The sequence below is a fragment of the Oncorhynchus kisutch genome, linkage group LG3, assembly GCF_002021735.2.
Source record: "Oncorhynchus kisutch isolate 150728-3 linkage group LG3, Okis_V2, whole genome shotgun sequence".
Classification (NCBI taxonomy): domain Eukaryota; kingdom Metazoa; phylum Chordata; class Actinopteri; order Salmoniformes; family Salmonidae; genus Oncorhynchus; species Oncorhynchus kisutch.
The window spans coordinates 26,974,449-26,987,818 of record NC_034176.2 but is presented as its reverse complement, the minus strand read 5'-3'; the positions used below and the strand labels follow the sequence as shown (position 1 = coordinate 26,987,818).

At 41.7% G+C, this 13,370-nt stretch overlaps 1 protein-coding gene across 3 annotated transcripts in view; it reads left to right on the top strand.

Moving 5' to 3' along the window:
• The window catches only part of LOC109879159 (dedicator of cytokinesis protein 5), a 52,972-nt gene that overhangs the window by 9,792 nt on the left and 29,810 nt on the right, over positions 1 to 13,370 (top strand). For all 3 annotated transcript variants that reach the window (XM_031819777.1, XM_020471356.2, XM_020471349.2), the window contains exons 2-23: positions 5,679 to 5,762; positions 6,054 to 6,094; positions 6,187 to 6,242; positions 6,389 to 6,485; positions 6,659 to 6,807; positions 6,943 to 7,078; positions 7,199 to 7,356; positions 7,604 to 7,685; positions 8,003 to 8,132; positions 8,946 to 9,018; positions 9,443 to 9,585; positions 9,829 to 9,954; positions 10,093 to 10,217; positions 10,437 to 10,535; positions 10,773 to 10,845; positions 10,985 to 11,088; positions 11,378 to 11,558; positions 11,721 to 11,818; positions 11,903 to 11,992; positions 12,164 to 12,264; positions 12,417 to 12,551; positions 12,654 to 12,765. In XM_031819777.1, the coding sequence (XP_031675637.1) occupies positions 5,679 to 5,762; positions 6,054 to 6,094; positions 6,187 to 6,242; positions 6,389 to 6,485; positions 6,659 to 6,807; positions 6,943 to 7,078; positions 7,199 to 7,356; positions 7,604 to 7,685; positions 8,003 to 8,132; positions 8,946 to 9,018; positions 9,443 to 9,585; positions 9,829 to 9,954; positions 10,093 to 10,217; positions 10,437 to 10,535; positions 10,773 to 10,845; positions 10,985 to 11,088; positions 11,378 to 11,558; positions 11,721 to 11,818; positions 11,903 to 11,992; positions 12,164 to 12,264; positions 12,417 to 12,551; positions 12,654 to 12,765 (2,393 nt within the window). The remainder of the gene's footprint in view (positions 1 to 5,678; positions 5,763 to 6,053; positions 6,095 to 6,186; positions 6,243 to 6,388; positions 6,486 to 6,658; positions 6,808 to 6,942; positions 7,079 to 7,198; positions 7,357 to 7,603; positions 7,686 to 8,002; positions 8,133 to 8,945; positions 9,019 to 9,442; positions 9,586 to 9,828; positions 9,955 to 10,092; positions 10,218 to 10,436; positions 10,536 to 10,772; positions 10,846 to 10,984; positions 11,089 to 11,377; positions 11,559 to 11,720; positions 11,819 to 11,902; positions 11,993 to 12,163; positions 12,265 to 12,416; positions 12,552 to 12,653; positions 12,766 to 13,370) is intronic.

The window sequence follows — 13,370 nt, the reverse complement described above, 5'->3', positions numbered from 1 at the left end:
ATCATTTTTGCAGCACTACACCAATCAGGCCTTTATGGTGAAGTGGCCAGACAGAAGCCATTCCTCAGTAAAAGGCACATGACAGCCCACTTGGAGTTTGCCAAAAGGCACCTAAAGACTCTCAGACCATGAGTAACAAGATTCTCTGGTCTGATGAAACCAAAATTGAAGTCATTGGCCTGAATGCCAAGCATCACGTCTCGAGGAAAGCTGTCATCATCTCTACGGTGAAGCATGGTGGTGGCAGCATCTTGCTGTGGGGATATTTTTCAGCAGCAGGGACTGGGAGACTTGTCAGGATCGAGGGAAAGATGAACGGAGCAAAGTACAGAGAGATCCTTGATGAAAACCTGCTCCAGTGCACTCAGGACCTCAGACTGGGGCTAAGGTTCACCTTCCAACAGGACAACGACCGTAAGCACACAGACAAGACAATGCAGGAGTGGCTTCGGGACAAGTCTCTGAATGTCCTTTAGTGGCCCAGCCAGAGCCTGGACTTGAAATCGATCAAACATCTCTGGAGAGACCTGAAAATGGCGGCGGAGGAAATGGCAGCCATTTTTTAAAACTGTCTAACCACTAGGCTACCTGCCGCCCCATGGGTGCCTAACCAATTGTGCTATTATGTGTTTTTTGTTGTTTTTTAAAAACTTATTTTGTACATAATGTTTCTGCCACCGAATCTTATGGCAAAAAAGAGCTTCTGGATATCAGGACAGCGATCACTCACCTCGGATTAGACTAAGATTTTTTCTTCAACAAGCAGGACGCACAGGAAGTACGTCAGACACCCAACAAGGCCAAAATCCCCGTCATTGGCAAGAGAAAGGGATGCAGGTATAGAGGACACAGGGCGGGCATGGGACTTTAATGCAGGGAAACTTTAATCAGTTTTACCTAATTTCTATCAGCATCTTAAATGTGCAACCAGAGGGGAAAAATACTTGATCACCTTTACTCAACACACAGAGACGGGTACAATGCTCTCACTCGCCCTCGATTTGGCAAATCTGACAATAATTATATTTTCCTGATTCCTGCTTACAAGCAAAAATGAATGCAGGAGGCACCAGTGACTCGGTCTATAAAAAAGTGGCCAGATAAAGCAGATGCTAAACTACAGGACTGTTTTGCTAGCACAGACTGGAATATGTTCTGGGATTATTCCAATGGCATTGAGGAGTACACCACATCAGTCACTGGCTTTATCAATAAGAGCATCAAGGATGTCGTTCCCACAGTGACTGTACATACATACCCCAATTTATTTAACACTTTTTTTGGTTACTACATGATTCCATATGTGCTATTTCATAGTTTAAACCAATCAATGTTAAACAAATCAAAATATATTTCATATTTGAGATTATTCAAATTATCCACCCTTTGCCTTGACAGCTTTGGACATTCTTGGCATTCTCTCAACCAGCTTCATGAGGTAGTCACCTGGAATGCATTTCAATGAACAGGTATGCCTTTAAGACATGAAGTTCAGTCAATCCGGAAAATTTCAAGAAATTTGAACGTTTCTTGAAGTGCAGTCGCAAAAACAATCAAGCACTATGATGGAACTGGCTTTCATGAGTACCGCCACAGGAAAGGAAGACCCAGAGTTACCTCTGCTGCAGAGGATACGTTCATTAGAGTTTCCAGCCTCAGAAATTGCAGCCCAAATAAATGCTTCACAGAGTTCAAGAAACAGACACATCTCAACATCAACTGTTCAGAGGACACAAATAATAAGAATATACTTGCTTGAACCAAGAAACATGAGCAATGGACATTAGACCGGTGGAAATCTGTCCTTTGGTCTGATGAGTCCAAATTTGAGATTTTTGGTTCCAACCACCGTGTCTTTGTGAGGTGCAGAATAGGATGATCTCCACATGTGTGGTTCCCACCGTGAAGCATTGAGTTGGTGTGATGGTGTTGGGGTGATTTGCTGGTGACACTGTCAGTGATTTATTTAGAATTCAAGGCACACTTAACCAGCATGGCTACAACATCATTCTGCAGCGATACGCCATCCCATCTGGTTTGCGCTTAGTGGGACTATCATTTGTGTTTCAACAGGACAATGACCCCACACACATCCAGGCTGTGTAAGGGCTATTTGACTAAGAAAGAGAGTGATGGAGTGCTGCATCAGATGACCTTGCCTCCACAATCACCCGACCTCAACCCAAATTAGATGGTTTGGTAAGAGTTGGACCGCAGAGTGAAGGAAAAGCCGTAAAAGTAAAGAAAAACCCTTGAATGAGTAGGTGTGTCCAAACTTTTGACTGGTACTGTATATATGCCTTAATTTCTCAAACATATACAGTGGAAGTTGGAAGTTTACATACACTTAGGTTGGAGTCATTAAAACTCATTTTTCAACCACTCCACAAATGTCTTGTTAACAAACTATAGTCGGTTAGAACATCTACTTTGTGCATGACACAAGTCATTTTTCCAAAAATTGTTTACAGACAGATTATTTCACTTATAATTCACTGTATCACAATTCCAGTGGGTCAGAAGTTTACATACACTAAGTTGACTGTGCCTTTAAACAGCTTGGAAAAATCCAGAAAATTATGTCATGGCTTTCAACGTTTCTGTTAAGTTAATTGACATCATTTGAGTCAATTGGAGGTGTACCTGTGGATGTATTTCAAGGCCTACCTTCAAACGCAGTGCCTCTTAGCTTGACATCATTGGAAAATCTGGTTCATCCTTGGGAGCAATTTCAAAAACGCCTGAAGGTACCATGTTCATCTGTACAAACAATGGTACGCAAGTATAAACACCATGGGACCACATAGCCATCATACCGCTCCGGAACGAGACGTATTCTGTCTCCTAGAGATGAGCGTACCTTGGTGCGAAAAGTGAAAATCAATCCCAGAACAACAGCAAAGGACCTTGTGAAGATGCTTGAGGAGACAGGTACTCGATATCTATATCCACAGTAAAAAGAGTCCTATATCGACATAACCTGAATGTCTGCACAGCAAGGAAGAAGCCACTGCTCCAAAACCACCATAAAAAAGCCGGACTACTGTTTGCAACTGCACATGGGGACAAATATCATATTTTTTGGAGAAATGTCCTCTGGTCTGATGAAACAAAAATAGAACTGTTTAGCCATAATGACCATCGTTATGTTTGGAGGAAAAAGGGGGAGGCTTGCAAGCCGAAGAACACCATCGCAACCGTGAAGCAGCATCATGTGGCAGCATCATGTTTTGGGGTGCTTTGCTACCGGAAGGTCTGGTGCACTTCACAAAATCGATGGCTTCATGAGGAAGGGAAAATATGTGGATATATTGAAGCAACATCTCAAGACATCAGTCAGGAAGTTAAAGCTTGGTCGCAAATGGTTCTTCCAAATGGACAATGACACAAAGCATACTTCCAAAGTTGTGGCAAAATGGCTTAAGGACAACAAAATCAAGGTATTGGAGTGGCCATCACAAAGCCATGACCTCAATCCTATAGAGAATTTGTGGGCAGAACTGAAAAAGAGTGTTTGCGAACAAGGAGCCCTAGAAACCTGACTCAGTTACTGTCACGCCCTGGTCTTAGTATTTTGTGTTTTCTTTATTATTTTGGTCAGGCCAGGGTGTGACATGGGTTATTTATGTGGTGTGTTTTGTCTAGTTTTTTTTTAATAGGTTATGGGATTGTGGTTAGTGGGGTTGTCTAGAAAAGTCTATGGTTGCCTGGAGTGGTTCTCAATCAGAGGCAGGTGTTTATCGTTGTCTCTGATTGGGAACCATATTTAGGCAGCCATATTCTTTGAGTGTTTCGTGGGTGATTGTTCCTGTCTCTGTTTGCACCAGAATAGGCCGTTTAGGTTTTCACATGTATTGTTTTGTCTTGTTCAGGTTTATCTTTTATTAAACATGTATCGTAATAACCACGCTGCATTTTGGTCCGCCTCTCCTTCACCGGAAGAAAACCTTAACAGTTACACCAGCTCTGTCAGGAGGAATGGGCCAAAATTCACCTAACTTATTGTGGGAAGCTTGTGGAAGGCTACCCAAAACATTTGACCCATGTTCAACAATTTAAAGGCAATGCTACCAAATACTAATTGAGTATATGTAAACTTCTGACCCACTGGGAATGTGATGAAAGAAATAAAAGCTGAAATAAATCATTCTCTCTAATATTTTTCTGGCATTTTACATTCTTAAAATAAAGTGGTGATCCTAACTGACCTAAGACAGGGAATTTTTACTAGGATTAAATGTCAGAAACTGTGAAAACTGTAGACTCCGCTTTCATTTGACACCCAATTCAACATATGCGTCCTTTAACATGGAAATGACCACCACTCTCTGGAGTCATTTCTGTATTTAATTTTCAATAGATTTGTAAACATTTCTGAAAACATGTTTTCACTTTGTCATTATGGGACTTTGTGTGTTGATGGGTGGGAAAAATCCATTTTGAATTTTGGCTGTAACACTACAAAATGTGGAATAATTCGAGGGGTATGAATACTTTCTGAAGGCACTGTATATACCTTTTCCCCACAGGTCTACATATTAAATTAGTACTATTTGTTCTCACAGAAGAAGTGTTGAACAGTCGCATACTAATTTGCATTTGAGGGGAACTGCATACAATTAAATGGGAAGGATACTTACTGAAATAATATTTATGTTTAGTTTTGAGGTATTCAGAGATGTGATGAGCTTAGCCAGTTGAAGCGTGCAGTGAGACCTAGCCTCTGGCAACAAGGATTATCACTGTGCAAGTCAGGACAGAGCTCCTTGCCTTGTTTCTGTAATAGAGGGTGGATGCTGAGTACTAGGTTATGAAAGCCTATGTGCACTGCAGCTCACTCAAGTCATGACGTGTGTGTGAGAGAGAGAGCATGCTGTGCTCTGTGATCTGTCTCTCACTTGTGTCCTTCAGTGAAAAGGAGGGAGGGTGATGCAGAAAACGCCTCTAGGAAGGAAATTAAGTTAACAAACTGAGGAGCACAGGGTTGCAGCTGAAGAGCAGAGGAGGGCTGAGCACTCTGCTGAACCAGTTGGCTGCCGTATACCCTTTACAATGTGACCTTTAACCAATAGGCTCCATGGCTTGGTGATTCCGGAATAAATGATACATGATGTCAATCCCCTCATCACTCTGCTTTCCTCTGTGTGGATGTTGTAATACACTTGGAAAAACATTTTCCATTTACTCCATCCAACACATAGGCTCAGGGAATGAAAAATAACAGGATAATGTCAGTCATCTCTTTTATTTAAAATGTGAGGTCAGGCTGTCCTAAAATCCTAATCATGGATGCAGGCTATAATTAAGAGTGAAGTGAAAATCCAAGAGATTGAGGGACATTTTCAATTAAAACTGTGTTTCCAGTATGAGGCCAACCCTTGAATTCCACGAGAATGTACCTGTAATTTCATAAAACAATGTTTACTCTTATTCGAGCTCAAACATGCTTTTTCACAGCGCAAGATATACCTGACTACAATATACTGTACCTTTATCAGATATGACCTGGGAAAAAGTCTATAGGATTTGCTGGGCTTTTCTTATCTTTTTTCTGTTTTCACTTTCTGTATGTTGAGCTAGCTGGGGGTTGTTGTTTTGTGTTTGTATGTTGTTTCACATATTAAAACTGCCATAATAAGACTCTATTTTCTCTCCCCCTCCTATCAATTCTCTCTCAGCAATCTATAATTATGACTCCAGAAGAGAGCAGGAGCTGTGTCTCCAGGTGGGAGACACTGTACACATACTTGAGACATTTGAAGGTGAGCATGAACAGCCAACATGCCCTAACATATCACTCTAGCTTCACGTTCTTACGTACAACAAGCTGTCACGCGCTAAGTAACAGTTTCAACACTGAAACTTTGTAAGCTGTTATCAATACCAGACATGGATTGAAAATAATCAGCAATGTTTAATGAAATTCCTTTGAAAGATATAACAGTCAATATCACCATCTGTATCTAGTTTGTCCTCTTCTCATCGGTCTTATCTCTATTATATTTATCCCTATATCTCTGTCATATCTCTATATCAATCTTTAATCTCCCCAGACTGGTATAGAGGGTACACAATACGGAACAAAGCACAGAAGGTATGGCATCAACCGTATATCCATTCATGGTTTTTCCTTAAAATTAGAAAATAATTTGAGGAAGAGGTTTACGTTTCTGTTTCATCTTATAGGGCATTTTCCCAGCCTCGTACATCCATCTAAAGGAGGCTAAAGTTGAAGGGACAGGGTAAGGTGTCACTCACTTGTTATGTCATTAGAAATTGATTGTATTTGATGGGATGTGTGACTTGACCTATTTGCATGATTTGATGCATGTGATACACCTATGGGACCCAATATCTGGTACGTTCCTTCCTTCCACCCATCTTACAGCCAGCAGGAAATAGTTATCCCAGGAGACCTACCACTGGTACTGGAGTTAGGCGCCACTCTGAGGGAATGGGCACAAATATGGCACAAGCTATATGTGGTACGTTGAGAAAACTAGTTTCTTATCCATCACCCTACTTACATAATCTTTACATTAAAGAATTCACTTTACCCTTATGCTGTTATTCAACTCTGACACTTAGTCTGTTTGGAAAAGGGTAATTATGTTAGCCTGGGTGTCTGTGATGACGAATATGACTGTTTGTTTGACAGAACAACAAGACCACTCTGTTCAGGGGCGTACAACAGATGGCCTACAGCCTCATCGAGTATCGATCTCAGATAGTGTCTGGAACATTGCCCAAGGATGACCTTGTGGAGCTCAGGAAGAAAGTCACAGCTAAGATTGATTATGGAAACCGGTATAAATTGCACTCTACTTGAATTGCATTGTGACATAAACATGCTTGTAACGTTTTATGTGACTGAGTCATGGTGCTAAGAATATGCCCTTGTAAATCTGTCCTAAGCTATATTTGATGCTTTCTGTTGTACAGGATTCTAGGGTTGGACCTGGTGGTGCGAGATGACTCAGGGAACACTCTGGACCCGGACTGCACAAGCACAGTCAATCTATTCCGAGCCTTTGAGACTGCATCCCGCAGTATAGATGACAGAATACAAGAGGAGAAGGCATGGACCAGCTGTTGTTTGCGCCTCTCTGATAGATAAAATACTACATGTATATGCTGCAGAGTTAGCCCTGCCAGTGCATCGTGTTTGCTCATACAGTGTCTCTGTGCCCCTCTGTAGACCCGGAAGCAGAATCTGGAGATGCGGCGCCAGTCCCTGTTTAGCACAGTGCACACATACAGTCTCCTCATGAACCTCAAGAACTTTGTTTGTAACATCGGGGAAGATGCAGAGCTGCTTATGTCGCTCTATGACCCTGACCAGTCAGAGTTCATCAGGTCGGGTACCACCTCATTTAAATTTATTGCATTATACTAAACCACCATTACCATTCTGACACTTGACAGAACATTTCGTCCAGTACTCATGTGTTCCACATTGCATATATATTTAATAATGTGACTGTATGTAGGCATTTTGATATATTTGTGTTTTTGTGTTATCTTGTCAAAAACACACAGAGGTTTGTTACAGTGAGGTATGGGAGTTGTGATTCTTGATTGTGAATGCCATGTATGTTTGCAGTGAGAACTTCCTGGTGCGCTGGGACAGCATGGGCATGCCCAAAGAGATTGAGAAACTCAACAATCTGCCTGCCCTCTTCACGGTAACAGAGATGAAACCCTCCCTTCCACTTTCTTATTCCCTGTTGTTGTAAATGTAATAGTCTAGCCATGGGGCCTAATAGATGGACCGGAAGCGGGCAGTGACAGTCCTTGGTTGGGGCATGCTATGCAATGCCATGCCATGCCATTTATATCCTCAGACAGGCTCTTCATCTGAACTGCTCATATTAAAATTCATATAAGCAACATTGCAGAAGATATTGAATATGTTCTGCCTTGCAACTTTTACTTTACTTGCATTATGTCGTCCTTATCTTTGCATTGAAATTATCTTCTCCACTCTGCCCTCTCTGGCCAGGATCTGAGCAGCAGTGACCTGATTAGGCCACGTCTCTTCCTCGTCTGTCAGATTATCAGGGTGGGCAGCATGGAACTCAAGGAGGGCAAGAAACACACAGGAGGGTTAAGGAGACCGTTTGGTGTAGCTGGTGAGATGTCTTTTAATTGAGATGTCTTCCCTATATATGTTTGTGCAAATTTACACATTCTATTCAATCAGAAATCAGAACACTACCCCATTTACTCAGAGTTTGAGTGAATGGGTAATTTGAGGGCCTAAACAAACATTTACAGTAGGATCCCTGTCCTGGATAAAAGCCAGACACACCCTGAGCCCACCTGAACCTGCTTACCCTCCTGACCCATAAACTACCTCTATGTTGTCTGCCTTGCCAAAGGAGTTAGGGGAAAGGATTTAAATATCCCTCTTTTTTTTGAGTGGAGGATTACATTTCTGGGTTGGATGAGAAATTGTCTCCTCTGGTGTCACAGCAAATGGACTGAACCCAGAATCATTGGAAGCAATAAAGAGCTCTTTTTTCTGTCAGCTATTTCCTAAGAAATTACTAATTGAGAGAGAAAGAGGAATGCCTACTGAACCATCATCTATTGCAACACAAAGCTCAAGATCACACAGACAGGCCTGCTGGAATCCTACCTATGCTCCTGTTGTGGATGTATCTTTTTATCATTGTCTCTGGTGCATTGGAACAGGTATCTGAGGGCCCAATAACTTGTTTTTTAAACACAAATTACATTGTCGTTCTGCTCTGTAGTTTATTTAATCAGAGTGAAGACTGCTGTGAAATCTCTCAAGCTGAGAAATCAAATACCAAAGATATTAAAATGATGTCATGCTAGCAGCAGCAGTGGCAATAACAGGATCATTTAATTGAAAGCAGCTTATTAGCTTAGCCTTTGCCACATATCACCACCACATTCACAGTTGCCTCTGTTCACAGTGATGGACATCACAGATATCGCCCATGGGAAAGCAGATGATGAGGAGAAGCAGCATTTCATCCCCTTTCAGCAGTGAGTGTTTTAAAATCTCTCACAGGCTCTGTTCATTTTCACAGTGATAGTAGTCCTCACCCCCCAGTCCATTTTAACTCAACCTTCTCTTACACCATCATAGAGTCAGAAATGACAAATGGCTTGAACTGTTTTAGGATAGAGCACTTAAAGGAATGCATTATGCAACTGCTTCCTCTATTGCTATACAATACTGTAGATCAAGGACAAGTCTAGGTTTGTAGTGCAGCGTAACAAAAATGCAACTGGAGACTGTTCTTATTCTTGCTTGGTCACATGCACTGTTATATTTTGTGGATTTCCTTTTCCAATATCTCAATATGTCTTTCGTAGCTCTATGTTCTGTGATCAATGGTTCCATCCACTTGTCAGTCCCACTTTAAAAATATATTTATCCCCCTCTCTCCATTCTTCTCTCTCCCAGGATAGCTATGGAGACCTACATCCGTCAGAGGCAACTCATCATGTCACCTCTCCTCCCATCCCGGGTCATTGGAGAGAATGAGCCTCTCACCGCCGTCTTCAACAAAGTCATTAACACCCGGGAGGTTAACCACAAGGGCCAGGGTAAAGAGACACACTCACACTCTGTGGCAACAACTCACCAGTTTGCCTAGAATATAGCAGAGTAGAACAGAATATAAAATACAAAGGAATGTAACTCGGAAGTGGCTTTTAAAATGTGGGTCTGGGTTCAAAATAGAAACGTAACAGGTTGTGTGTATCCATTCTGAACATTCTGTTAGTTTCTCTGTCTTGTTAACTATCTCTTCATTGTGTTGTTAACTATCTCTTCATTGATTGGCTCAGGACTATTTGTGACCTTAAAGCTACTTCCTGGTGACCTGTCCCAGGTCAGGAAGGACTACTCCCACTTTGTGGATCGCACCACCGCCATTGTTAGAAAGATGGGCTTCCCTGAGATCATCCTCCCAGGTGCCATACGTTTATATGTTCTTCTTTGTAGCTGAATTGCATCTGAAACAAGGGTTTGCATACTTTGTAGCTGCCTTTACAGCAGTGACAGTTAATAGATTGCTTTTCAATATTAACCAACTAATTCTCCTCCTTTAGGATATGTGAGGAACGATATATATGTGACCTTGCTGCAGGGGGAGTTTGACCGCGGTAAAAAAACGTCACCCAAAAATGTTGAGGTGATGTTGAGTGTACTAGATGACGATGGCAATCTCATGGAGGTAAGGCTGCTGTCTTAACATTATGTGTGCCTCCACATTTCTTTCTTTAACCATTTTACCTCAAGTATTACATGTTGGTCAACTCATGTTTGTTGGTTTACTGTACGAAAACTTAAGTTATTACAAAATGACCCCAATTCATGTTTATACATATACGTGGGGTTTCTTGTCTGCAAAAAAAATATTTTTGACTGAAGCTCATTCCTTCTCCTTGAATAGAAAGCAATATTTCCTGGAGCTGGATATGATGGGATCACAGAGTACAAGTCTGTAATTTACTACCAGGTCAAGCAGCCGAGCTGGAATGAAACAGTCAAGGTACAGCTCACTTACCTGCATCCCAGGTGTTTCTGTCAGGACAAGAGAGCTCTGTACTCTCCCCATGGTGGCTCAAGATCAGCAATTCATTTCCCAAAAAGATTTGGCTCTATACAATTAAATAATAATTTAGAGGAGATATTGGCACTCATACAAAATGCTAGACAGACACTAGACATGACCTTCTCTGTCTCTTGTTATGATACCCTCCTCACTCCTTTCTTCTCCCCTTGCAAGGTGACTATTCCGATTGAAGATGTGGGCCGCTGTCATCTCAGGGTGATGTTTCGACACAGATCATCTCAGGACTGTGAGTGCCTCACGTTTCTAAAACACTCGACACCTGGGCAGCCTGCCCTAACCCTCTGGGATCTGGTCAGAATGAATATGAATGTGTCCTTCAGAGTTGGTTGATTGGGTTCTCACTGACACTGCTGTGTTTCCTTTAGCTAGAGACAAATCAGAAAAGCCATTTGGCATGGCGTTCGTCCGCCTGATGAAAGGAGACGGAACCACACTGAGAGACGGCAGACATGACCTCATTGTCTACAAGGTGGGACCAACACAGCACTATGCTACTGACGCAGACCCTATATGATGCCCACAGCTTGGTGGAACCAGAGGGTTCAGATACATTTGATTCATTTGAAATAATTCTCTCCCCATAGGGATTCTATTTCATTATCTGTTAATAGTGAAGTAGTAATTATTTAGATATTTCATATAAAATAAAAACCTGAAAGTAAGTAGATCATTCATGGCCCCTCCCTGGTCAATGAATAGAAAATGACATACAGATGAATATGTTTTAGTATTTAATTCCTTTTGTTCATTTGGCTAAGGTTGACGTAAAGAAGACTGAGGATGCAAAGACATACCTGACTCTGCCAGGCTCCTGGGCTGAGGTGGAAGAGAAGGAGAGGCAGACAGGGAAAACCTTTCAGCATTCAGGAGTCATCCCAGTCACAAAGGACAGCTTCCAGATTGGCACTCTCACCTGCTCCACTAAACTCACCCAGAATGGTACTGTAGTAGGACATGATTATCTGGGAATCAATGTATTTAGAATCAAACAGACCTTAACAAATTTAATCAAATCAAATCCAACTCTTTCCGCACATCGGCTCATAATACAGAGTAGAATGATGTTGACATAAAAGTAATATTCTCCTGTTCCTCTTCCAGTGGATCTCCTGGGCCTGTTGAACTGGAGGTCCAACCCTGAACAGCTGGACCAGAACCTTCAGCGCCTGATGGAGGTAGAGGGAGGAGAGATTGTCAAAGTGAGTCTGACTGCTCCAGTGTTCTTAACTAGTTTAACATACAAGGACACCCTATACTAATGCATTTGTCTTTTGTGGTCTTAGTTTCTACAGGACACACTTGATGCCCTGTTCAACATCATGATGGAGACTTCAGAGAAGGACACCTATGACAATCTGGTCTTTAATGCTCTGGTGAGTTCTGGAGTGGTGGGTGAATTACCTGCGTTAAGCGATCAGGGTTAATGGCATCTGTCTTTAATATACCAAAAGACAGTTGTATATCAGAAACTATTCATGCAACAACATTTTCCAGCAGGTTTCTATATTACACTGGTTCCTGACAGTGCTTTGCTTTTCTTCTAGGTGTTCATAATCACACTGATTGGAGACATCAAGTTCCAGCACTTTAACCCAGTACTGGAGACATACATCAACAAACACTTCAGTGCCACTTTGGCTTATATGTGAGTATAGCCCTCTCCTTTTTCACATTTCCCTCTCTACTCTAGTTCATTTTTCTTTCCTCCTGTTTTGACACCTTTCCACCAATTCAGAATGCAGTCATTTATATGCAGTTACTGGTATGCCTGAGTGCCCCATTCCATTACTTTTTCAGGAAGCTGACCAAGGTTCTGAATTACTATGTGGGCCATGCAGATAAGCCTGTCCTAACAGAGGGGCTGTACTCAGCCCTCAAAGCCCTCAAGTACCTGTTCAGGTTCATTGTGCAGTCCCGGGTCCTCTACCTCAGGTATCATAGCTGTGGCCTTCCTTCCTCATACATACTCAAACATTTGGTAAACAATATTAGTTTGTTTTGAAATGAGCAATGTCCTTCTTTCTGTTTATTCAGATTCTATGGGACCAGTGAGGATGGGGATGCTTTCTTTAACTCCATCCGGACACTCTTCCTCTCCTTCAACACACTCATGGACAGACCGCTAGACGAGGGAGTGAAGATAAAGGTGAGTTGGTGTAGGGGAGAGACACTGGTATGGACACTTGCATGGCACTTCATCTTCTTTAATGCACTCTCAGTTAACATTGAATATCCTTGTAGGGCAGCACTCACTGTATTATTCTAATGAAATTGTCAGCTTTACAAACTAGCTTACCCTTTCTATGTTAATGGAAACCATAAGGGCCATCCACACCAAGGATGATAACTATAAAGATACATTATACAAAACTATAACCAGCGTTCTGCAGTACACCTGTCAATCAACTTATCAATGCATACTACTGCACGCTGTAGGCCTAACCTCTTACAGCTGAAATCCCGTCAACGGGATCGATTTGACAACAGCCAGTGAAAGTGCAGGGCGTCAAATTCAAACAACGGAAATCTCATAATTAAAATTCCTCAAACATACAAGTATTATACACCATTTTAAAGATAAACTTGTTGTTAATCCCACCACAGTGTCCGATTTCAAAAAGGCTTTACGACAAAAGCATACCATGTGATTATGTTAGGTCAGCACCTAGTCACAAAAAAACACAGCCATTTTCCAGAGAGAGGAGTCACAAAAAGCAGAAATAGAGATAAAATTAATCACTAACCTTTGAT